Source organism: Aythya ferina (assembly GCF_964211825.1).
Source record: "Aythya ferina genome assembly, chromosome: 4".
NCBI classification, from domain to species: Eukaryota; Metazoa; Chordata; class Aves; order Anseriformes; family Anatidae; genus Aythya; species Aythya ferina.
Genome location: NC_140300.1, coordinates 11,997,867 through 12,024,343, shown reverse-complemented (window position 1 = coordinate 12,024,343; position 26,477 = coordinate 11,997,867). Strand labels below are relative to the sequence as shown.

The 26,477-nt window shown below is 44.1% G+C and overlaps 1 protein-coding gene and 1 long non-coding RNA gene across 12 annotated transcripts in view; both read left to right on the top strand.

Annotated features, from left to right (window-relative positions):
- SORCS2 (sortilin related VPS10 domain containing receptor 2) overlaps positions 1 to 26,477 on the top strand; it is a gene marked incomplete at its 5' end in the record, with an annotated part of 570,927 nt that overhangs the window by 2,930 nt on the left and 541,520 nt on the right. The window contains one exon of one of the 11 annotated variants that reach the window (XM_084517067.1): positions 22,119 to 22,475. The exons of 9 other annotated variants lie outside the window; for them this stretch is intronic. In XM_084517067.1, the coding sequence (XP_084373193.1) occupies positions 22,119 to 22,475 (357 nt within the window). Of the gene's footprint in view, positions 1 to 22,118; positions 22,476 to 26,477 lie in introns of those variants that run through there. One more of the 11 variants, XM_084517070.1, reaches the window with a different exon arrangement.
- On the top strand, positions 6,116 to 18,067 carry LOC311435722. Its single transcript, XR_014692338.1, has 3 exons — positions 6,116 to 6,163; positions 16,467 to 16,599; positions 17,486 to 18,067. It is a non-coding gene; the product is annotated as an uncharacterized lncRNA (long non-coding RNA).

Below are 26,477 nucleotides of genomic sequence, written 5' to 3'. Positions count from 1 at the left end.
TTACACATGCACATCTGGTAAACACGAAAAATGCTTTTCACAGGAGTCCAGCTCCAAGAACCTGAAGACTCAAAATCATCGTATACTACTCAAATAAAGCCTTAATTAGTGTATTTGGTTAACAAAGAGAAAATAAGGGTGTATACCACCAACAAAAATATACTAATTAATGCAATTACAAAATAAGAGTAACAAGTATTTAAAGTTTTCTACTTGGTAATTCAAATAATCGGTAAAATCTGTGACTACCGGCATAGCTCCAGAACCTGAGAATGGCTTATCAGGAATTCAAAGCTGGTGGCTTAACTTTCTTTACCCTTCAGACAATCTCAATATTCAAGATAGAAACTTCTGTGGCAAGACGGGCAATAGAAGAAAGGTTCTGGAGGAGACTGGTGATTGTGGTTGCAGTAATTCCTTGGTGGTACAACGCTTATTCGGCAGTTGAAGCTGAGTTGAAATGGTCTTACGTTTACTGAAATACTGACTTACTCCACAGGAGCTCGCATTTATTTCAATGTCTTGTGCAATGATATGGTGTTTAGGTAGTCTAAGACTACTAATGGTCTTGTGCAGTTTTAGTTTCTTCATTCTTATGCCTGGAAACACTTTTCTCTGTACTTGTAGCTATGAGTAAATAAAAATAAAATGACCACCATAAGGGAATTGAGCCAGCGAAAGCAGTTTGCCTTCGGATATGGATTTAAAGTGGAAACAGCAACAAGAAAAACTCTCAGAAGCCCATTAATTGGGAAAGGCTGAGCTCTATATTTAATTGTGACACTTTTAAATAAGTCTGTGTTGTTTCTTCAGGTTGTTTCTCAATGGATTTAAATAGTTTGTGATGAATAAAATATTGATTGGTGGTTTCGGATGACAGATGCTTCTAAATCTGAACAAACATAACTAATATGAAATTCAAATTCTGATCAAACAAAAAATTAATATGAATTTCATATTTTGTTGCTTTTAATAAGCACAGCTGTCTTGCCAGTGGCTTAGACTCTGTCAAGCATCACTGCATCATTTTTTTTCTGGGCTCAGATTTAAAGGTGTGGAGTTCCTTCTGTATTTGTGCTTTGCATGCAGAATCAAAGTGGTTGATATTCAGGCATAGCTGATGTGGATTTTCTTGAATGGTGATCATGGTTCTGATGTAGAAATCTAAACACTCTTTCCTCTTCCAGTACCACATGTGGTTAGTAATTCAGGACCAGAAGGGTCCTAGCTCACCAGTGAATCGTGTCCCATCTTCTTGTAGGCAACTTAATCACATAATCCCTGTAACAGACTTACGCAGCTCTGTACCTCCTCCTGCTTACCAGTGGGTAAGAAAGATAAAATTGCTGATACTGTGTTAACTTCTACCATGTTACTGAAGATAGATAATGCCCTAGCCAAAATGAACTAGCACTAGTGTCTAGTCCAGTATCCTAGGTTAGGCAATGTGTTGTACCAGAGCAAGGTTTAAGAAGCTCTTTTCTGAATCATCACATGGTAACATTTCCCTGGGGGGAGGCATTTTTGCAATGGCTGTCAGTGGGTAGCTCACCTGAGTATGAAGTTTAGTGTTCCCCCAGAAGGAAATGTAGTGTTGTTGTTGTTTATTTCTTCTGTGGAACTTGGGTGTTCTTCCTGTTCATAGAAACATTTAAGTTTTGCTCTTAATGCCTTCTAGTGATGAGCTTCAGAGGATAACCTGACAGTTTTATTACTTTAAATATTTCTGCCTTTTACCTTTTCTACTTCACTGAATGAAGGTATACCAGACCCTTGGCTGACTGTGGCTATACCACTGATTATTTTCTGTATCTTCATCATATGTCTTCATGTTGGCATCTTGCTGAAGCACTTAGTTTCTTCCATTATCTTTGAAAATAAGATGCCCAGAGCTAAATGCACTATTTCATCTGAAGGCATACTAATGACTATAATAAAAAGGCATGCTAGCATTATTTTTATTCTTTTCTGTATCATTTCACTACAGAAAATAAGGCTGAGAGTCTCAAGAAATCATCTTTTCCCCTCCTTCTCCCATAATCCTAATATTGTTTGCCTCTTTATTTGCAGTTGTGTGTTGATCTGAAGCTTTTGTATTTGATCTGTTTACAGCAGAGCTCTTGTCTCCTTCCTGAAAGGTTCTAATTAATTTAGACTTTAGCACTGTAAGCAATTCAAACCGGATTAATGTATAGCGAGCTCTGAATTAAAATCCTTGTGTCTAGGGCTGCTGAGGGGACTGGTGAAAGCACCCAATGCCTTTCAGTTCCAGGGCACTTATTTGATACAGTAGGGACCCTGAGTTGTCACTGATGTGAATGGAGTTTGTGGTGGTATCATCTTGGCTCTTACTAGAAAAAAGCCACTTTTGTCATGACTGGTATGTTTGTAGGCAATCTTCACCGGGAGGTGTCTCTGGTGGCAGAGTGACAACGCTGACATTGCTGCTTGCTCTGTGTTATTCATTCAAAAATAAGCCCTGGGGAAGTATTTTTGGTTTATGTCAGTGCATCTTAAGTGATATTTCTCCCTTTTCCAAAGTGGTTTTCTGAGCTGGACAACCAAGTTATTACCATCCCTTTAATATCCTAACCAACCTCACTCTAAAGGTGTGGTGCCTGTGGCATAGCCAAAGTATCCTACAGTAATAATACATTAACAGTGATTAGCATCAATATGCAACAAGCTGGAATATGCCCAAGAGTGCAGGATGAGAAAATTCTGAAGAAAGTTACCATTTACATCCCATCACCTCAAAATATTTCAAATGAACGATATCTACATGTCTGTACAGCAGCAACACAGTGTACAGCCTAGTATAGAGATGTATATACTGATATGGAAAATAACACACTGATGGAAATCTCACTTCATGGCAAGAATGTAGACAGTATTCAAGGAGCGAAGCAGACACAACCCACTGAATACATGAAATAACAATGTATGAGAAGTGACCTAGAATTTTAAACTGTGCTGATAGACTTGTGGTAGATTGATATGTCTAATGTTTCTGTGTATATTTTAGATGCCAGAACAGCAACAAAATGTCTTTGCCTAGAATATATCTGAAATCTTATTAATTGCACAAACTTTGTCTTGACAGCACTATGTCTGATGAAATACGAATTTATTCCTCTAGAAATTTCAAGTGCAAACTGGTGAAAAATCTGTGTGTTTATGGCATATTTTCTATGTTTATAAAAGAATAGCATGAGCCAGCCTCTCATGGCATTCTGTACTACATTGTCCAATATTACTTAAAAGTTAGCATTTATCCTTACAGTCCATGCAAGACTCATGCTAGACAGATGACATTAGATAGACATTGTTCTGTCTCGGTCCTGAAGTTGTTCAGAACTCTGTCCCTGATTGCCATTACTAACAATATCTGTCTCTTTTGGAGCACCTGAAGAAGACCAGGACTGTTCTGTGTTTAATGCTGAATCAGACAGGTAGGAAATGTGTCTGAAGGCTGAAGTTGCCAAGGAAGAAGTGCAGAAGCATTTAAGTACTCAAAACAAACAGCCATTATATGTGTAGAATATCCACATGTATGTACCAGGGCACGTTTTAGCAAGCGTGAGAGTAGAAACCCACCATTTAATTAAATGTTAGCTCTATTCTTCTAGGTATCATGGCACAGGTAAGGATTAAAAAAAAAAAAAGGGATAATCAATTTGCTACTGCTCTGACCTGGAAAGAATTTAATTCTCTGTGGCTGACTGATTCTGGAAGAGTAAAATACTTACACTGAAGCAGACCTCCAGAAGTGATCGGTTTCATTCCCTTGCCCCAGTCTTCTCCTGGTTTGAATCCACGGAGCGACCTGGTTATGTTGGCAGTCATCACACAGGCTGAGACTCCTTCTTTTATTTTTCTTAACTTCACATACTCTGTCCATCCTAATTATACAAAGCATAAGTGCCCGAACGGGTGGTTTTTCTTGATGCTGAAAACCTGATTTAGCATACTGGGTAGCAAAATGTAGCACTCATTCAACATTCCTCCTATTCCTTGCATGGTTTATGTAGCTTGCGTGATACCAACCAGCTATTACAGTTTTGTTTGTCTTGGCTTTTGTGAGTTCATCTTTAGATTGGCTCACTGTGCTGCAAATGCCATAGCCACAGTTTCTAGTGATATATTTAAAAATTCTAATTCCGTCGTGTTGCTGCTCGGTGTGTCTGCATCCTGTCAAACTGATCACAGCATTCTCAGTGCTCAGCGATCTCTGCGTAAGGCCAACATCTTGCAGCACTCGAGCAGCTTTCATCTCTTCCAACTACTTGCTCCTGCTTATAAACATTCTGCATGGAACTCAGGATTTATCAGTATTTTAAAGAAGAAAATAAAATCTCGAGAAATTTGTTTTTATTTATGTTTATTAAGTCTTCTGCTCTGACTGTGAAATATAGAATCTCCTATTCCTTAAATTAAGCAACTGGTATTTTAAAATAATGTTCATCTCAAGTTTATAGAAGAGCCTTTGGATTTTTCCATTTTAAATGCATTTTGTGTTTTCCTGTGGGATATGAGTTATTTATTGCCTTTCTCTCTTCTTTATCATGGGATGTGAAGCAAAGATTATCCTTCTGTTCTCAAGGTATTATAGAGCTGTATTTCTACTTTTTTTTTTTTTTTTTCTACACATACCTAGTGTACTTCTGATAACGTTGCTTTTGATTTTAGTAGGTATCATTTAGAGAAGAATCATCTTTATGATTATAAAACTGCTTAAAGCTATTTGCCTTTATTCCATGATTTGAAAGGACAAGAGAATGCTACAGACATAAAGTCAGCTCCAGGTGCAACCAATATGGAAGAAGTGATGTTGTTGGATGACTCCTTCCATATCTTCTGAGCACTGTCATGTGTGAGACTGAGTGGCTTCACTGCTTTCCCCATACCCACAGGAATGGATTTGCTGTTGTGAAGCCGTGTCCTGACCGTCCTCTACAACCAGCCTCCCAATGACAAGAAGCTCCTTCCTTTAGGGTCAGATGCTGAGCCATCAAGAACACCATTTTCACCCCTCTTTCTGCAGCTATGTCTATTCTATTTATCTAGAGGGTGATGTGTTTTGGCAGGAGCATGTACCACTCGTACTTCAAGCTTCCTTTGCCCTCAGGGCAGCATTAAGAAATTTGTTAGAGTCGTTTTGTGACAATAAATAATAACATCTTGCTTTCTTAGGGAAATGACAGAGCCATGTCTGGTTTTGTACAACAGACGTGTTTAAATCACCTGAGTTTGAAAGGGAGTAGAGGTATCAGAAGTATTACATGCCTGTGAGCTCTGTGAGAAGGGGTTGGTTAGCGAAGGCTTAGCCTTTTACATTTGCATTAATGTCAATCCATAGTGAGTAGGAGGTTTACTTAATTCTAGTAATTGTAGAAGCACTTGATTTTAAGCAGGGGGGCTCTCTAGATGGCCGTTCACCATTGGAAGGCTGTGTCTGGGGTTAAGTGGCTTTTCTGTCCCTTTTTCTTTAATTTCCTCTTTCTAAATTGGATAGCTTTTGAATACAGCTTCTATATATGGCACAAGAACTAATTGCTGCAATTGTAAAGGACCCGTTTTTCAGAAAACAGGTATATCATGGTGCTTTCAGAATGTAAATATTTAATGCAGACTTCTTCCAGGAGATGGAACCACATCGATCCTGTCTTCCTAATCTTTACAACTTTATGGTTTGTCTGGCTGCAATTGGAAAGCTTTCCTTTGTGGGCTTTGGAGTGTTCTTTCTATTTATGCTGAATGACCTTACTACTAACTGTAACTTACTAATCAGTCTTTCACCAGGTAAACTAAGGGTATAGGCATGAAGGAAGGGAAAAATTTGGAACTTTGTACACAGGAGTTATAATTCAAGCAACAAAGCCAATATTTTTCAGAACATTTATTAGTCGTTAAACAGAGTAAAATCAAAGCCTCCAACACTTTTTTTGTGTTGAGGTTTTGAGTTAAGATAACAAAATCTTCAGTAAAGAGGATCAATTAAATGAAGTCATATGCAGGCCATAAGTAATAGCACATTCACCACTGCGATGGAAGTACACTTGATTTTAGTAGAATGTGCTTTCTTTCTATGAAATGAATTATACATGTTTTTCAGGTTTTTGATCTCTGATTTTTAATGAGTACAACTACATCTTCTATTCAGGTGGGTATTCATTATTTGGCAGAGACTATAATTTCTGATATTATCAGTTGGTGACTAGACTGCCCAAATCTGTCTGGAGCAGACTTTGCACCTCATTATAAAGCAGAGGAGGAGGTAGGGGCCGTGTGATGCTTTGGAGCAGTATGTGCTATAAAGAAGATGGGTGCATAGCAAAAACTCCGAGCTGTCACCCGCTGAGGGGCCCGAAGTGATCGTTCAGAAAGTTAATGGTTTGCAGGTCCCTCTCCTTAGTGAGGGTTACTAGAAGTTTACCATCACCATGCACTGGGGTTGATTCATTTGAACCCAAATTGTTGCTGAAAATATCCCGTAACGAACGGTAATCTATCCAGCAGATACAGCCTCCCATTCAGCAGTCCTGTTTATGCCATTATGTCTGTAATCCTATTTGTCCAGAACACATACTCCAGTCCACCCTCGCAATTTCTGAGACACTGAATCATTTCATTTCCCTAAATCCCTCTGTGACTAGATGATGGATTCTTTCAACTCAGTAATCTTGCACCATCGCTGACATAACATAGTAACGGGGAGCCTTAAACTAAGCTCAGTGCTTTTACACCAAATCTGGGGGACCCTTATGTTTCTGTGGCTGCCTTGCTGAATGTCTTCAAAAGTGAATCCCGTTTCATGAAATGAATGGGACGAGAGCACAGTTCTGGTAGTGGTCTGGCTAATTTGATAATGCCATCTGGAAGTAGTCCAAAACGGCATGTAAGTAATTGAATTTCACATGCCTGTGTTGTTATTTTGTTAATACTGCTCCATATCTGAATGTAGCTTCATAGAGATAGAGAAGTGTGCTTGCTACTGCTCTCTCCTTTTCTAGTTAAACTTCTTTGTATTTAAAAAGTGTAAATGGTGGTACAGGCACAGCAAGGAGGTATAAATAGAGTACTGTCTCACAATCTCCAGTAACAGATGTTTAGGGGAAAATAAAAGAAACAGGGCAAATGCAGAATAATCTTTCCCCGGTGCTATCCAACCTTTCTATAAATGGCAACTTGGGGCCTTTCAGACCTGGATGTTTCATTTATACCATGATGCTCAAAAGCCTTGATGCGCCATTACCTCTCTCTAGTGTCTCTTTACACTTCTGGCTTCCACAGCATCTCCTGTGGAATTTAATTATGTTAAGAAGTGTTTCATTTTCTGTTTTAGACCTGCTCCATGCTGAATTCATGAGCTACTTTGTCCCTATCAATTATTTCCAAGAACTATACTCTTCAGTTATCCCTCTTCCAAGCCCAAGGGTCTGACAAGCCTTTTCTCATGCAGATGTCGCTCGTGCTTCAATCATCGTTGCCCATTCTTTCTTCTGGTTCTGTTGCAACCTTTCTGAGGGGAGGATCAGCACTCCATGCATTATTTAAAGTGTACGCACACCATAGTTTTGTGCAATGACGAAAACTGCCTTTGCATCTGTTTTCAATTTCTTTTCTGTAAATGTTAGAGGATGTCTGAGTGCCTTCTCATGCCATTTACAAGGTCAAAAGCCGTGCTTCAGTGGCTTTAATCAGTTGTGCAATTCATCCAGGAAGACGAGACCTTACCCCTTTGATGTCTTTTAATACACCCTCTCTTGATCTTTAAGAGTTTCAGTGCTCCCAAAGGGCCACGTTCTCTCCAGTGGGTGCCTGGCCCTGGAGCAGGTAACTTCTTTCACCAGTACTTCTTTTAGTGCTTTCCCTTCATTGCCTCACAAGCAGCTACTGCTGTGTGCTTGCTTGCTGTAACTGCTACTCCCCGGGTTCTGTATGCAAAGGTGCTTCCCAGCTGTCACATGCCAGTCGGCTCTCCTCTGCTGTGTTTAGCCAGCTCCTCTGACTGCTTTCACATTCCCGGAGCACCATGTTCTTCCTTCAGTCCCTGTTCCCCTGTCAGGGTCTTCCACTTCTGCATTACTTTTTTTTTTTTTTTTTTTTTTTTTCTCCATCTCTTTTTTTTTTTTTTTTAAATCAACGGTAGTGTTTAAGCGATGGGAGATTGGAGGTCTGCGGCTCATTTCATCAAGCAGCATACAAATGTGTCAGAAAAGGTAATCCTCATTCCTAAGAGCTTACCAGATAACTTAAAGGTAATGGGCAGCTCTGACAAGGGAAATGGAGCAGAGCAGTGAATCGTGAAAACCGGAGGCGGTCACAATGGCACCGAGAGTAGACAGATCTGAGGCTGAACCTGAGACCTGTAGTATGGAAACGCAGTATGGAAGGCATGGGCCTTGTGTTTAGGTCAGGCAGAATCAAAAGTTTGATGTGGACACCACTGAGCACTATGGCGAGAGAGTGTTAAAAATTGAGATGTTTTCCTTGTGCCTCAGCCCCATGTTTAAGTGAAGACTTTAAAAAAAAAAAAAAATAAAAATCTCTGATTGCAGCTACGGTAATAAAAATACCAAATAAAAACACTAAATACACTGTAAGGCTAATAACAAGCACACCTTGTCATAGTGATGTGTTCATGGTTTTATCCAGAGGAAGTTGTACATACCTATAACAAGATAAAAAGTTATTATGGATAGAAGAATCATTTGCTTAAAAAAAAAAAAAAAAAAAAAAAAAAACAAACCTACAAGATATTCCACTACTAACAAACATTTATCTGAGCTCCACTTTTATTCTAGTACTTTTTTATAGCATCTTAACATAAGGTGTTATCTTAGACCTGTAAGTACAATACATAAGGGCTTGGGAGAAGAATAAATGAAAGTTGCTGTAGAAATAATACAGGAGTGCTTAAGAATGACTTTTAAATGGTTTGGTGAAGTAGATACGGCAACAGCAATCTAAATTCTATCAGACAAGGTAATGGAGGGTAAAGGAGCTGGCAAGCAGAGTGACTGGAAATCTAAGTGATAACATAAGCCTGAACCATAGAAGAGCTTTGAAAAAATCTGTGCAAATTAGCCAGGAACTAATGTATGCATAATGGTTTGTAACTTGAAAGGAGGAAAAGGAAAGGGGTCAAGGAAGAGCTGTGAGCCCCAGGTTTTACATGGGTTTTTGTTCTGGGTGCATGGAAGCTATGCAGCTGAAGGCTAAATTCCCATTTGTGGTGTTGTGACATGAAATAAGACCGTACAAAATAAGTCTGGTAATGGTTATGTGGAGAACCTCTTGGCTCCAAACCAGAATTAACTATACCTAAACCTTCCTAGGCAAAGCCTTGTTCTGCTGGTCCTGGAAACGTGCATGGGGACCTGCAGTCACCAGGGGCATTCCCTTCCAAATGCCAGCACTTCAGCTTAGGGAACTTGTCCTGGTAGCTCACCTTTGTATTTCTTCCCATACTTTTGACCCTTTACTTCCATCCACATCCTCAGCTAATGAGGATGAGACCTTGCTGCCGTATTAGCTTGAATGTCAAGGTTTCTTTCCCTGCTTCCACAATCATCCCTAATATCAGCAGTTATCCCTAATATTAGAGCCCTTGGGCTCTGGTCTGGAGTGAGCTGCTCACCTCTGTGGACAGGGAACTTGGGTCAGTGGCAAAATGGTGCAGGTGCCATATTTCTGTCTATTTTTTTTAATTTATTTTATTTTACACAACAATGTTTGCACACCAGCCTGATAGCTACTAGTAGCTACTATTTTGGCTGATACCCTGATATCTAGGAGCCATTCACAACTGTCCGACTCTCCATATTAAGCCTGGAAGAAAATCCTGGCTTGAGAAAGAGAAATGAGTGGGAATACAACTTGGTGCAGGGGGGAACGTTTGTAGCTGGTGAACTCCAGACTGAAAGTGTTGAGTCTGAAGTGTCCTGACAGCGGAGTGCTTACTGACAGGTATTTAAGAAATACATCATAAAATAGAGGAGAGGCAATTTCGGTCCTCATGGAACAATCAGTGAGAGCTGTTCCCAGAGCTTTTCAAGAAGTAGGTGAGCGCTCACAGGTTCCTTAATAAAAAGTGCTTTAAAAAGAAAGCTTAGCACAGCGATCCTGCTGTCCGACAGCATCCTGAGTGAGTCAGCATGTCACGGGTAACACAAGGGAATCCCAGGGGGGTGACAGATTTTGGGCGAGTGGATGGTCTGGCTGCCAGTGGACACAGTCAAACAGCAGATGCTGTGTTGAAATTTTGATTGAGGAGAAGACTGTTTTTATGTACATCATCCAGCACAGTTCCTTGAGGATTTAGAAGGAAGGATGTTCAGACAACGCAGCAGATAAATGCCTCGTCTGTCCTGGTCAGTGCTGGAGCTCTGCTTGGTCTATCACCAAAGCCTGAGCTTCCCAGCACATGTGGTATTTGGAGAACTAACTGCTGACTTCATAAGGGGTACGAATTTGATGTAACGGGCTATATTTTTAGCCACTTGGATGGTGCCACGCATTATTCAGTTTTGATTAGCTCAGTCAGTGCACAGGGCTAGTAAATGTTAAACATTAATATTAATCACGCCGCGGTGCCTCTCTCAGCATTCTGGTCCTCAGCCAGCAGTGCAGGTGTGCAAATGAGGAATGTGTGGGTATTAAGAGCCAAACTTCCCTGCCTCTCACACCTGCACATGTTTGGGAAATAAATACATCCAACAAAAGCTCTTCTAAACCATTATCGTCCAAGTATTCCCTACCCAAACACTCATGAGGTATGCACACGTATATAAAAGAAGCAGATTTTATTCTGAGAAGCGTAGAGCAAATGCATTACACAGACGTTGATGTGATCTTGTGCTTATCCGGACAGCAGCTTGTAGGAGGTATTTGATTACCTGCAAAGTTTGGCCTTGTCTCAGTAGACCGCTATATGATTATCTACAAAGCCTCATCGTGCTCACGCTAAAGTCAATGACAATGTTCTCGTCTCCTTGTCTTTAATGGGCTGTGTCCCAGCAATATTTCATTAGATTGCTGTTCACGAACATGAACTTGCAGTTATATTTGCAAATATCTCCTTGTTTGGTTGTCTGTTTAAGGAAGGCATTTAAATATTTTCACTTGCCTCTTTTCTGCGTTGTTTTTGTTATCTTACTGTAGGGTCATAATTTTTTTTTTTTTAACACTCAAAAATGCAGGGTCAAAATAACTACAGGAGTAAGTGGTATGTTACTCTACAGATTTCAGTGATGTTACAGACATTTAATTTTTAATCCATAGGACTTTGTTTCTTCAAATGCAAAATCTGGCATTAATGATGTATTTTTTTTTTTTTTTGTAAGAAAACCTACTTTGAACACTGTTTGCTGCACTGTATTTTTGAAGATACTAGTCCAGAATAAAATAGGAATTTGGTAAAGTGTTCTTGCAAAAAGAATCAATCACACAGGGGATAACATTTCCTGAAAGTTGCACAGACCCTGCTGAAAGCTCAGCTGCCAAGAAGCAAGGTCTTTTTGTAGCACAGGATATACAGACACCTAATATGTGACTTCCAGGGGTCAAGGAGGAGATAAGAAGATCACAAGTGGTCCACAGCATCTATAACCCATAAGCCTTTGACCAAGCAGAGTCCCATCCTGACTTGCCCTACCCAGGGAGCTCCCTAAGGAAAATGTAAGTGCTGGTGAATCCCTTCCTGACATCCTGTGAGACGAGGGATTTGGGAAGGATCTAACGTGGTTACTGTTAGAGCTTCAGCTGCCTAAGCAAGCATGCTTGCAGCATGGTGGTGGCACAGCTGGACTGCTTCAGAGCTGCTTTGATTTTCCCTTTTAGCAGCAGAGGTGAATCTGGTTTAATGGGTAAGCCCTGGTGAACCCACGCTTACAAGATGATGATGGGGAGCATCAGCAGATATTTGAGGTGAATAAACAGCACGATTGAAACTATTCAGAGACTGAAAGGATATCTAACTGTCTGGAAAAAATGTAACTGAGACACAGAAAAACGGTTAGGAAAAGCATCTTATTTGCATTGTGGCACTAGTGGAGCCACACTTGCTTATGCTAGAGCTCATTTAAGTCATACATCCACCTAAAAAGATCACTGCAGGCTTGGTTTGTCTGCATGGCAGTAAATGTATCGAAGGTTCAGAAACAACCATTTGTAGCAGGAGAAGAACCAAGTGAATGGCAGTAGCTGTTAAGACATGATTAAATGTGATGTATGTCAGCAGCGGTTAACTTCTGAATGGCTGGAGGCTACTTCTATTCCCCGGTAGCTGTTTGGTGACCAGAAGCAGCAGCTTTCTTTCTGTGGCATTGCGTGACCTGTCCTTGATTAGCGCCCTCTGTAACCCTCGCCTTTCAGCTCTGCCCTTTAATTTGGTTGACCTGATGACAGTCCTAGAATCCAGGTGCCTCTAAGGTTTCAGCAAGACCTACAACCCACAGAGTTTCAGCCCTCAGATTGCTAACTGGCCACTCCTTTTAACTGTGGCTTTCCAACCTAGGTTAGGGGTCAGAGCATGGCTGAGTCTTTAGGGCAAGCTGGAAATAAAACGTCCAAATGACAAATCCAACAGCCTGCATGGGCACATCATTAGTACGGGAAATACGGGAGAAGTCAGCTCTCCTCCCTGGAAATGCTAATGCGTAGTGAATGCTCTGGACAGGAAGTCAGGAGGTTTTCCACATTTATCTCTTTCAAAAAATTCACAAAAATATTTTGTTTTGAGGGATGCGAAGGAAGATTCCTAGTGAAGTCTGTGGCTCCGCTTGCATGATTTAAGTGAAACGACCGCGTAAGGTCTCTGCTGATTTGTGGGCCTTGGCTGAGAACCTTCCTTTATTGCTCTTCTTTGTCACTGCAGAGTCAGTAATGTATTCAACATATTTTCCATAATTTATAACCCTACAGAGACGGGCAGTGTATCAAGTGCTGCTGTAGGAACCAGTGACTGATCGAACTAATGAAGTCCAGGGCCCACGTGCCGTGTTGCAGAGATTCACAGAGTTAGCCCATGTTCTTGGAGATGGGGGAGACTCAGTTAACCAATATTAAAAAATAAAAAAGGTGAAATACGCATCTGATACACAGTAACACTCGTATCCCTAGGAATAGCTACTAATATGGGTAGAGTGGAGAACCTAGAAAATGAAGGTGCTTTGAAGATAGACCCGTAGAAATAAATTAAGGATCAGACAAATTCTGCATCAAGCCAGTTACAACTGAGCATCTTCACTAATACATTTTTTCTGCTGACAACAGAGACCCCATGAGAAGTCTTTTATTTTTTTCTTCCCAAACCAGAAGATTTGTGTCCTGCGATGCAGTTCTGCACAGGCTAAAGCTACAAGAGAGCTGCTGGAAAATTGCAGGAACAATGATTTATTCCTGGGCTGAGAGCTGAACAAGGGGAAATACATAAACACTGCACTATAGGCACAAAAGGTGATTATTTTTGCCACATGAAACTGCTTTAAAATTCATGGGGAAAAGTAATTTTTGATAGTACGGTGTAGGTGTTTTAGTCCTTATAAAAATAGCTACGGAAGGAATGTTTGTTTGTCAGAGACTCAATCTTTGCTTTACCACTCAGGTATTTTTAATGACTTTCCTTGAATAAGACTGAGTGTGGTTATGTTTATTGATGGATGAATTTGGATGATTACAGCAGACTAAAATTGCAGAATCATTACGATAGCAAAAACAAATCTGTAGCCTTACTGTATTTTTCCTGAGCAAGTTTTCTTGGGAGAAAAGCTGTGATCATTCTATTTGATTGGATTTTTTTTTCTGGTTATATGTAAATATTTTGGTGGATAAATGTACTGCTTTTCTGGGTGCTAGACTCTGAATCATACATGAAATTAGAGTAAAGTAGGAGTAGTTTTGCCACTAAAATGTATATAAAAGTAATTGTCTGTTTCTTTGTCAATGTTTACAATTTATATAATTCAGATTTGGTATGATCTTCATTACCCCTAAGCAGAATTGTTTTGCCAGATGTTTGTTTTTAATTCTCCATATTCCCCAAACTTCTGGTCCAATCTTCTGTAGATCAGGGTACAGTATTATTAACGAAAGATTAATAATAATAATAATAATAAAAATCCCAGTTAAAGTATCTTTTCATTTTTTCTTAAAAATTATTTCCACAATATCATTTCAAAACCAGAAGAAATGAGCTCAGATCCTGTATGCAGTAACCACCAGAAGCTTTTTTGAGTTTAGTCAAGCAGGAGAAGGAAGATGTTGAGAAAACCACGCCAAACCTCTTAGCCTTAGCACTGCTAGAGAAAACCTGTAAGGTTGAAAAATCATGAGATTGTCTTAAGGACTGTAACATTCAAGTGAAATCCTCAACTCCACCTTCTTTGGCTTCTGATTCCCTGCTTCTAGAGGATTTATTTGCTCCGTGTCTTCTATCTTTGAAAACACGAAAGCTTGTGAACTCTTAGATGCCAACACTGAGATTTTTATGCAGTCTCCTGATTCCAGCAGCTGGAGCTCTAAGAAAAGTCTTGCAAGTCTGTCAGCTGCTGTATAAGCAGAAAGCTGTATGTATTGTTTCCTAGAGATACACATTTGCTCTTATTTACCTCTCACACAATGCTTATTCGCGGTTTTCAGGTGAATCATATAGCAGGCATGTGGAAAAACATACACGTTTCCCAGGCTTCCCTGCTTTTTGATAATCCCAGTGCAAATTGAAACAGCCACTTGTGCCAGATTTCAAAAGGCAAATTCATTTTCTAAAGCATTTGAGCTCTTAGCTCCCCATTGATCTTTGTGCAAGGTAGGAGCCAAGTGCATTGCAAATGCCTACCTGCATCTTCACAGATTTAGGCTATTGCAAAACTGCATCAAAGGGACCTTCAGGCGAGGCTGCGGTTCTTTGGGATTGGAGAGAAACTACTGCGCTGGGAAGAAAAAAGGAAAGGGAAATACTTTCCTTTGTGTATTTTTTCGTTATGTGTGATTAGAGGTACTGACAGTAATTTGTATAGGACTGTTCAAAACATCATGGTATTTATGCACTTGTTTGCTTTTATCGAGGTAGGTTATCCTCTATTCATAGGACAGCGCTGCCTATTCTCTGGAAGAACTGGTATGCTGTCTTGGTGTATGTACTCTTGCTTGATGCATAAAACAAGATTTTAAGATGTTGTGAAGTATATATACATGTTCTGCTTTACAAGCTCAAAAGCAGAACAAGAGTGATTTAAAGGAAAGCAACGTTTAAATATAGAAATCGATTTGATAAGGGGAGCCTTGGAAAATGTGAAGTTCTTTGTATTTCTCCAGCTCGTGATTCCAAAGCCCCCCAGCCTTTTGCTTATGCAAAACATCTGCCTTCAGCTGTTCCATTTTTCAGGAAAAATAGCTTGTAGGAGAGGCGCCAGTTGTCTTTTATGTTTCTATTACTTTAATTTTTACTCTTACCCATATGGCTTTTTTGGAAAATGGTCTTCTCCATAACGTGTGATAGTCAGGGTGTCTGGCATCTAACAATACACATTTCTGCAGTGCTACGTTGCTTCCAGTTACTTGTTTTTTCATTGGGAAAATAAAAGATCCATCTTTATCCATTCCCCTAGACCACACAAATGGAGAACACAAACAAATGAGGAAAAAAAAAAAAAAAAAAAAAAACATAGAAAAGAATAATTGATCTCAGAAAAAAGTACCACCTAAACAAAATGAGCGTACTTCTGTGGTCATTATTTAAACCAGCTGCTCCTGAAGGTTGTTACTGCTATAAGTGAATCTATCTCATGGATTGAAGGTAGTGTGGACTTCTGTGATGTTCTAGCTGAAAATGTCTTACACAAAAACCCCTTCTTGCTGGTTTGGCCTTGAACCAACCACTGCTAGCATCTGGAGACCTCAGACACGAGACGAAAATTAGCAACCTGCCTGGAAAACTTGGAGCGAAAGCCTTCCCTGCGTCCAGCAGGCACGTGGTCAGCACCCAGTCCCACACCAACTGAAGCCTGCTTGCTGACAACATTTGGGATTTGCTCTGGGGGTCCAAGCCTCTTACCCATGGGTTGGAGCCTGCTCCCATTTCCACGAAGACCCTGAGAGGATTGTGCTAGGCCAGGACATGGAACAGGTAAGGGCTGGGAAGATCTCCTGTTAGAACAGTGGTGTCTTCGGGGTCTTTTGCCAAAGACCATAAGACTGACTCAGAACGGATTGGTTTTGATTGGGTTTAATGTTTATTCCTTTTTCTGATATCATTTACTCAGAAATGCAGCCATATCAGCAGTTGACACAGGTAAAAATCCTGTAGATTTGAAGAGCATGTAAGTGGTTGGTAAGGCGCTAACAGTACTTTCAAGACAAAAGGAATTGTGTATCTGTATGTACATGAAGCTGAACGTAAACCTGAGTGTTACCTCCTTCACAACACAGTTTTCTTACCTAACTACTCCATTTTTTTTTTCCAGATTTCCATGTTTTCTCAAATTAGCTTCATGAAATCTTGGGAATGAAAGAGCACAATGATTGCGGAGCTATTCCATGAGAAAATTCCCACACATGAAAGAAAAAGCTCTGCTTGTTCTGTTGTGAGCTCTTAAGGTATAGACAATGAATCCGACCCTCTCATGTTTTGAGACCTCTCCTCGTTAATTGTCAGTGAGAAATTACAAAGGCTGCAGACAGATAATCTTACAACAGGTACCACAGGGCATTTTTCACCGTGTTTTCAGTTCAGACTAAACCACTACTTCAGGGTCTGTGGCATAACAAATTGATGCAGGTTAGGTTGGTTACTTTAAAAAAAATAAAATAAAATAAAAAATAAAATAATTTTTTAGGGGCTCAAGACAGCTTGTGTTCATTCTTAGTCTGTTTTGTAAGTGATGGAAATTTGACAACTTCAGTTTATGAGCTAGAGACAATTACAGTGTGCGTTTTTTACCTACTTGTTAGGGAAAATCCTGCAAGGTGCTGAGCTGTTCATACTAAATACGAGTTACTTTCATTGAACTAAGTTAGAGCTGAAGATGCTCAAAGAATTAGGTTCCTCTTCTGCCTCACTGACTTCTTGTTGACGGGCTACCAGCCCTTATAAAGGCGGCTGGTTGTGTCCGTTTTTCGGCATGCACACTGCCTGGCAGTTTAATGCTGCTAAAATGAAAAGCTAGTTAGCTTTCCCCCAAATCCCATGCAGCTCTTCCAAGTTTTTTCTCATGTGCATATGTCAGCACGCTCAGACTTGAACACAGCACTCAGTAATACTCAGAGATAACACATTATACTGAAATTTTCTCTGGTTTATATCATTCAAATATGAATAGGATAATTGGGAGTGTACTTTATAGCTTAGTCAGATCCTCACAGAACAAATGCAGCCACTCACATTATTTTTTATTTTTTAACTTCATAACTGCCCACAGAAGTAAAGTTTTTTTTTTTTTTTTTTTTTTTTTCCTTGTGATGAGTATTTCTTGCTATTAATTAGGTTTTCTTCTGTGGGCATCCGAGCTAGCAGCTGAGGGCAACACAGCAATGAGTGGATGCGAACAAATCAGCCTGACAGCAGCTTGGGTTTTTCACTCTGCCAAATGGAGCCATTGTTGGGAAAAGTGCTAGGAAAGACACCTAGATTTTTGAATCTAGAAAGAGCACTATTCTATTCTATTTATTTATTTATTTTCGTAATTGTAACAATACAAACAGAAATTATTTTGGATCCTGAGAGGCCATGCTAAATGAAAACTGCTGTTTGGCATTAGGGCAATTAGGGTACGGCAATGTGCGTAGTAATTTACATATAATAGAGAAGGAAGCATTTGTTTTTTGTTAATTGGGTTACAAGGCAGTAAAGCTTTGCCGTTTATTAATGTGTTGGCTGGCAAGGTGGTGGGAGCAAGCAGGCTGCTTTGACACGACCCGTGTGAGATGACGGCGCTCTCACGTGTGAGCGGTTTGTCGGAAACCCTGCAGGTCACTGGGTGCTGAACGATGGCGTTAACATAAACATGATGTAAATGGCAATCATTTTGTATCTCATCTATATAATAAAAGTGTCCTAAGCGTATCTCGATACATTAATTTAAATTGACCTTTAATTAGGTAAACGATCCATAAAGAGCATGCTTGCATGGGTGATTCTCTTGTGACTTTCTACAGCATTGTGCCTCTGTGGTCATCTTGCTCTACTGTGGTAAGAAGCCTGTGAGCTTGAAATATAGAACAAATTTATTGATATTTTTATTTGCAAGAGTTCTTCTTGCAGCCGATAACAGGAGGAGTATTAGTGTTGCGTCTTGGTTTCGGCCCAAGCAGACTTGCGACTTTCTGTAATGCTTCTCCGTGTCTGATCAGAAATGAACCTGCTAAAAATCAAGCAGTTAACTGAAGCCTTCTTAATCTTAATCTGATCTGACAGTCAATAAAAATGTGAGCAGACTTTATTAGTATAGCAGTAATAATTCTGCCATTAACAGGAAGAAACTTGTCTTGGATTTACAAGGCACTAACTCTTTTTCAAGCTTTTTCTATTTCCATTCTGGGACTAGAGGAGCTCAGAGGTGTCTGATACTAGGTTATTTTTCTTCTTGTGTGTCTGAGTGTATTTGCTGGGCCAGAGTTTATGGGAGAGATAAAAGGTGGCAGAAATTTAGGAAAGCCTTTTTGTTTTAGGAATCCTTAAACATGGACTGAAAGAATAAATGGTGAGAGGTGATTTAGTTACAGAGCTTTGAAAGAAATTCATGGGAGAAACTTCTTTTTCAGTTTTGCTGCAAGCTCTTAGACTTCTCTCCCATTCTGGTAGATACTTGTATTTTGAGCCATACTCATATTTTGTGTACACAGCAGTGATATAGGGCAACTGGTATTGTTGCTGCCGTATCCCTAGCCTAGAGTTACAGCACTGTGTTATTGTGAATTACGGATATATTAAACGTGCATTATTTATTAGATAGGAAGGTTCTGTGAGTGTGCATTAATCTGGCTGCTGTAAAAATGGCTTTAAAGCCATTGAAGTGGCCGGGTAAAAGCCTTTTACCTAGTGGCTGAAGTTTTTTCTGTACTTATCCTGAGAACGTGCTGCATAGACACAGATGGTGCAGGTATCTTCATAACATGTTCTGTGTTGTCAGGGAGCAGTCAGACGATCACTTTCTCTCCATCCACCTCGGTCAGCATCTTCTCAACCCTTCTCGATTCCAACTAAATTGGCAAAAGGGGGAGGTCACGGAAATAAACGGCAAGTGCTATGAAGGGAAAATTTTGGGGCAGACAGGGAGGACTTCACTGGTGGATTCGTTATGATCCTCTGAGATTTATGTGAAAGACAGTCTGATGGGGGAAAACATCTGCAGACCTTGCAGTTATCCACGATGCACAAAGCTGGAGGAAACCAGGAGTCATTAGTTCTAGAGCAACTGATTGCTTTTTGGTTTTGTTTTTCAGTTTCATTTTGGAAATGTTGGTTCCTGCCAGGTGTAAGGAGCTGGCCCCTTGGGAACTTGAATGTTATCATCTCCTCTCTTCCCTGCTGCTCACTGGGAGCCCTGTCTGTCCAACACTGAGGTGAATGCAAAATGGGCAAGCACAGCCCAACTTCAGCTGAATGCCACATTCAGCTGAAGCACTGGTTCTTGTCTGCAAGTTTAAATCTGCAGGGGCTCAGGCCTTTCCTTCTACTCGGTGTATTTTTAGGTTATTATACAAATGTTGAGCAATCTTCACAATTTCATAGGAGATGTCTGGGAGTGCTGGATGGCTGTCATGCCAGAATGAAAATTACTCAATAATTGAGAAATCACCCTTTGTATTGGTTAATATGACTGCGGTTGGGCAGTGTTTCCTTATTTTTTTTCCCTTTAGAGGTTGAAGTGCAAGATGGAAGGTGATATGGTCGATACACAAGCAGTGCCCAGCAGGAATGACTTCCCACTGTCACTTGTGTGTTTTCTGGGAGCTTCTGGATCACTGCCTAATTGCTGCACCCCTAAACAACACGTCCACACAGTAAAAATTCAAACAAGTGTTTTACCACCTCCTGTCACTGATGCCAGTTTGCAAGAGCCAAGGGGTTTTGCCTGGAAAGCTGACTTTCTGCCCACTGAGGCCAGGTGCTTCTCCTCTTACAAAGGTTGGTGGTTTAGAGGAATAAGGTAACATGAGGAAACTGCATGCAAGGGTCGTTCTTGTCTCACACTTGTCTTTAACTTCATTACATGGCTTCCTACAGCCACAGAGGCCTTGAGGAATGAAGTGTCCTTGAGGTGTTTGAGGAATGAATTTAATATGCAGCCTCCTAAAGGGCCCCAGAGGCAGCTTCTGGTGATGTGGGCCTGCCTGTGGCCTGGTGACAGGGTCAGCAGCGCTGCTGCTGGGGTCCCCGAGTGCAGGCTCCTTATTCCCTTAACTCAGAATCGGTGGAGGAGCGAGGAGGAGGAGGAGGGCTGCTTTGAGGCTGGGGGGCTGTGCTTGGGACTATGAGTTGTATTTTTACAGGAATTTGGGATGAGCAGGGTACTCTAGGTCACTGTGGTAGAAACCCCAGCCCTGTAAGTGGTATGGTTATACCAGTGGATACTATTTTTTCTACTCATCCTCCAAGAAATGCCTTTGTAATCCGAATTCTGTAGGCCATTAGGGTAAGGGAAGATTACAACCAAAACTGTTTGACTGACTCCCCTCACCTTGGTTTTGCCCAGCCCTGACCTCTGCTGTTACGTGTCATCTAACATGCCGACCTGTAGCTGCCATCCTTACTTCCCTCACTGGCCTTTCAGATGTGGGCTGGGACATTGGGCTGAGCAACCCCACCTTACCCTAAAGCTGGATCCAGCATCAGGGCTGGCGCTGGGCTGCATGGCAGGTCAGACCCTCCAGAGGTCCCTGCCAGCCTGAATTTGCTGCTAATTCCACCTTGTCCCTTGTCACAGCACCAGAAAGCTTCCCCAGCATGAATTTGTTCACAGTTACACCTCATGCCTGTAAATCCCAGGTCCCTGAAGCAGGCAGTGCTGGATGAGCGAGTGTCCCTGGGAAATGCTGGTGATGAGCCTGCTGCCTGCTAGGAGCTGTGGGGCAGAAGAAGGGATGCGTTCCTGCTCTCCGCCAAAGTGTTCCTTATCTTAATTGCAAAAATTGCAATTTTGCAACTGCTTCATTCATTCCTCTGCTTCCAGCTTCTGACAGAGCCCTTCTGGCTTTTCCGCTGCACCTCTCCGGGCCTCACGGCCAAACCCCGTGCTGTGAGAGGCCAGGCTTGCCCGCTCCACGGTCAGCAGGTAGCACGTCCACACCGAGGGGCTGCGTGAGGGTGGCTGGGGGCGCTCTGGCTCTGTCTTTCCCTGCAGTGCCACGGGACAGCCCGCAGGCAGCCGGTGCTGCAGCGGGGCTGCAGGAGCACGGTCAGAACCAGCAGCCCAAAGTGTGTCCCCATTGGGGTACGGGCGGCTGGGAGCGTGTGGCTGCGGCCCCCTGGGTGACCTGGTTGCTGTCCCTGAGTGTGACCTGGTCGGTGACCCAGGGTGTGACCCAATGTGTAGTCCTGTGGGTGACCAGGTAGGTGACCTAGTGTGCAGCACCGTGCGTGACCCAGAGCATGACCCAGTGGTTGACTTGCTGGGTGGTCCCATGGGTAACCTGCTGGGTGGCCCTGGGGCTGACCCGATGTGTGGCCACGGAGGTGACCAACGTGTAGCACTGCGGGTGACCTCGAGGATGACCCCATGAGTGACCCACTGGGTGACCTGGTCGCTGTCCCTAAGTGTGACCCGGTGGGTGACCTGGCTGGTGACCCAGTGGGCGACCCGCTGGGTGACCCTCTCCCTGACCCTCTGCCCCCACCCTGTGCGCGCCCCCACGCGTGCCCCGCGGCGCAGCCAGCCTTGGGGGCTCCCCGTGCGCCCCCTCCCGCGCCTCCCCCGGTCCCGGCGGGGCCGCCCCGGGCTCTCCCCCGGTGCCGGCGTTTCGCTGCGGGCCAGCAGATGGCGGCGCCGCCCCGGCCGGGCGCTCAGCCCCGCTCCGGCTCCGGCTCCGGCTCCGACCCTCCCCAGCCCCCGCCCTCCGCGGCGGTGTCTCCCTCGCCGCCACCTCCCCGCCTGTCACTGCCACTCCGGAGAGCCACCATGGCGCACGGCGGGCCACGCGTGTCCCTCGCAGCCACCGCCACCGCCGTGGCCTCCCGCCTGCCTCCTCCTCCGCTGCTGCTGCTGCTGCTTCTGCTGCTGGGCTCCGCCGCCGCTCTGCGCTGCGCCGAGCCCTGCGGCCCCCCCGGTCCCGCAGCGGCCGCCCGGGGGGCGCGGAGCACGGCCGGGGGGCGGTGGAGCACGGCCGGGGAGGCGGCGGGGGGCGGCCGCTCCGGGAGAGCATCTCCCCCGGCTGGCGGCCGGGAGCGGGTGGCCCTGCTCAGCACCTCCTTCGTGCTCAAAGGGGACGCGGCTCACAACCAGGCGATGGTGCACTGGACGGGAGAGAACAGCAGCGTGAGTACCGGGGGGGGAAAACCAAAAGGGAGCCTGGGAGGGGGGCTCCGTGCCGGCCGCCGGGGGTGCCGGCGCTCCGCCGGGCTCGTCTCGCCCCGTGCCCGGTGCCCCGTGGGATCCCCGCGGGCGAGCAGCGCCCCGACGGGCGGCGAGGTGCCGCTTCCCGAAAGTTTGGAAAGTTTGAAAAGCGGAGGGGCAGGGTGCCGCGGGGAGGAGGGTGGCTGACGGCGAGGAAGAGGAGGATGAGGAGGAGGAAGGCTCGGTCCCGGAGCGGCGAGGCGCGCACCCCCGGCTGAAGGAGAGGCGCTGCCCTCCGCGGGGAGGGGACCCCTGCAGGGATCTCCTTCTCCGAGGTCTGCACGGTTACCTCGCGGCGCCCCCTCGGCTCCTTCATCCCCTCGGGACACCCACGGGATGCTGCCTGCCGCTCCCCGGGGGCTTCTCCCCGACCAGCTCCCCCCTCCTCGCCCCCCGGCACCCTCCCGGTTGTGTCCCAGTCCCGGCGATGCCCGAGACCCCAGCGCCCGGAGCGGGGCTCGCCCCGCAGCACCAGCGCTCCCAGCGTCCCGCTGCTCTTCACCCGGAGCGCTTCGAGCCCCGAAGTTTCGTGGCGAGCCCGGTTTCGTTTGCCTCCAGCCCTCCCCTCTTCGTGTGCCGACCCCGATGGCTGCGTGTTTGCACGGGCGGTCTCAGGGCTTGGCTTTGCTGCCCGTGGCTTCTCCCGCACGCAGGCGGCAGCTCGTCCCCGTGCGCGTCCCAGGCAGGCGATCCCCGGCACCTTGCGCTGCCCGCACAACTTCCCAGGCAGGGAAATGGTAGGAAGGCTCGAGATCAACTTTCCCCTAGAGGATTTTAGCGTTTCGGGAAACCCCTCGGGTGTTTTTACTGCGGTTCAGTCGAGCTCCTCCCCTGCTTGAACTTTGTGAGTTTAGCATAAAGTTTACTTAAACTTGGCTCGGTTCAGAGCGCTGCTGTTGTGGTGCTCGCAAATCCGCGAGCTGTCATCCTTCCCGTGGGGGGCCGGGTCCTGTTTTCCACCTGTCTGGTTGGGGATCCACCCGGGATGTGTGGCGGCCGCGGCTCGGCGGGTGGGGAAGCAGCGGTTCCCCGGAGCACGCCGGCTGCTCTTGTGGCATCACGCGTTTTCGTGTGCCAGAGGTGGAGGCAACACCGCAAAGCTTGGCGCTTTCAGAGCCGGTTTCTCGTTTGCACGGGAAGGAAGGGTGAGAGGATGGAGGATGGCCATTTTCTGTTCACAGAACGCGTCGCAAACCAGCGGCATCAGCTCTTGTGACTCTGCCCTTCCTCCCCGGTAGGCTGCTGCCATTCCCTGCCTGGGGACGGTGCTTGCAGGCTGCTAGGGTTGCCTCCTTGAAGAATTCAGTATCCAAAAGTTGGCAGAAGTTCGTTTTTTGACATAAAAGGCAAGATACCGCCTTCATGCAAAGCGCTCGGCACTCTGAAATGAATACAGCAGAGCCTCGCTAATCCACCTTTCTGGCTGGTGGTCTCTCCTCACCTCCATGCAAAGATTTAATACCAGATGCTGCAGCGAAGGCTTGTGTTGCTAAAACATTATGAGTTTTTCACAGTGTGCTACAGTTCACTTGCTAGCGTAGTATGAAGTAGGCTGCTTGAGAGCAAAGATAAATGGCAACTGTCAGAAGAAATGAAAGAAGTGTGGTCTTTGATGCAACTTGTTAGCTCTTTTTTGTTTGCTTGTTTGCTATCTACTAATTCAGCACTGCCGGGCGGCACTCTCGTCCTGAATGCCTGCAGATATTCTCGGCGGTATTTACACGTTCAATAAGAAATGCTTTTTGCAGAGTTACTTAAAAAGTGTGCTGCTTGCCGTGCCTGCCATCAGGTGATTACTGCCAAGCAAGACTGGGTTTGAAGGAGTGACCTGGGAATGAAAAGCTTTGCTGTCCTAGCCCAGGCAGAGCAGGCAGACTTTTTGCACTGGGTGTTTTAAAGGCTGGTTGTCAGCAATTCTTTTTGTGCCTTCTGTTCTTGTTAGCTTTGTTTTATTGCACGTTTCCAGTAGAAGAGCTGATTTTAACAAAGGCTTCCTGAGAAAAATGATTTATAAAGAGATTATTTTTTTTTTCCTCCTTGGAAAGAAAACAGAAGAAGCGAATGAAGCCCAATGGAAGCAGGATGGGCTTATGGGGTTCGGAAGGAATCCTGCTGCCTCTGTGTATGTGAGATTAACACGTTTGAAACTAAATACCCAATCCAAAACGTATTTAAGGTAATAGTGAATGTTTGTTTGTTTATTTTGCCCTGGGTTGGGTGTTTGGAAGTAGCAATGCTAATATCCATCTCTTCTTGAGCCTGGCACCTTATCTTGTCAGTCTCAAGCCTAGGAGAGCTCCCCTTGCCGTGGAGGTACAGGCTTGAAAAGTGAAGTGCTGTTCCGTCCCAGGCGTGCTGCTGTCGATGGAAGGACCGTCGTTCATAACCGAGGGCTGGATCAGGCCCCGTGAACCTCGTGAGGCACTAAGCAATCTTCAAGTGTCGCCACAGACATTTGGCACCTCGTTGGAGGTACTCAGCACTTTGTAAACCATGGAGCTAAACTAGTTCCTTTCCCCTTTACAGCTGTGTGGCTGAAAATTTGACAGTGATGAGCTCCAGATGACCGTATATCCTTTTAAACACCTCACCTAGTGAAATAAATGAAGAAGAAATACGCAGTGGGATTATTCCTTTGAGCTCCGTGATGGGGAGACAAATAACCGTAAAAGCTGAGGGGGCAGCTGCTTCTCTGGGGAATGATCACCTGCACAAATAGTGCATCAGGAGCACTTCAAGTGTGGATCGAGGGCAAATAAATAACTTTGAGGGGGGCAGAGGTTAGGCTGATGTGCACATGGAGCTTTTAAAAAATGTATGTACGTCTTGTAAGTCCTCCTGCGCTTCCATAACAGGAGCATGTGATTTTGGGTTGCATGTGATGCCTTGAAAGAAACAAGGGAGGCTATACATTAAATTGTTCCTCTCTCCTCCCCCTTCTTTTCTGTAGCGTAGAAGCCTGATGTCCTCTCATAACGCCACTCATTTTGTGAATTAGGGAAATTGCTGGGTTTGATAGCACAGCAGAGTACATGGTTGAGCTGATGGCAAAGCGAGCTTGAGTAACTGGGAAGATCGCAGTGTGCTCCCTGGCTTTGTCACCAGAGAGCTGCGTGGGGAGCTATGCTAATTGCTTCCTGTTTTCTGTCCACATTGCTTTTATTTTGCAGTCTGATAATAAATTATTTATGGATTCCGTACAGGGTAAGCCTCTCCCTGACCTTTCTTGACAGTGGGCTGCATAACTAAAACTGCCACTAGTGATGCATGCCTTGCAGACCCAGTCCTTTAACACCAAGGGTGTATCTTGGTGAGTTCCTACAATTAGTGCTGCTGTTCTCTGTCCCTACGTCCACAGGAATCTGTTGTGCGCTATTACTTTCAAGCAAAGGTTCACACAAGTGGAACTGATTCCCTTTCTAGTCGTCAATAATCATAAGCTGAAGATAGACGTGGCAGGTGGGTGGTGTGGCACACACTTGCTCAGGTCAGGGCTCGTGACTGACATTTGTGAACTGGTGAGGAACGGGGAGCTGTGCACGCTTACAGAGCAGCCTCTTACTGCATTAAATCGAGTATGTGTGCTCCTGGCTTTACTCAAAGTACACTGCCCACTTGGATTTAGGGAAGACAGGCACTTGATAAACGAAACTTTTAGCATTTTCTTTAGGAAACCTTACAGTCATCCCAGAAGCTTTTTTTTGTTTGTTTTTGTGCTGGGTGAACAACTTGCTTTGCAAAACTGTGTTTTTTTTGACCCTCCTGGAGAACTCCCATTGTGCATTAATACCAATTGATTAAAAAAAGTAATCAAAGCCAGAACAGAAATAGGGGAAGAATGAGACTCGTATTCACAGTAGATTTTGGTTCCTAGGATGCTCTGCATGCTCTGTTCAGGCTGCTAAAGTGCCGTGAACAGGATGT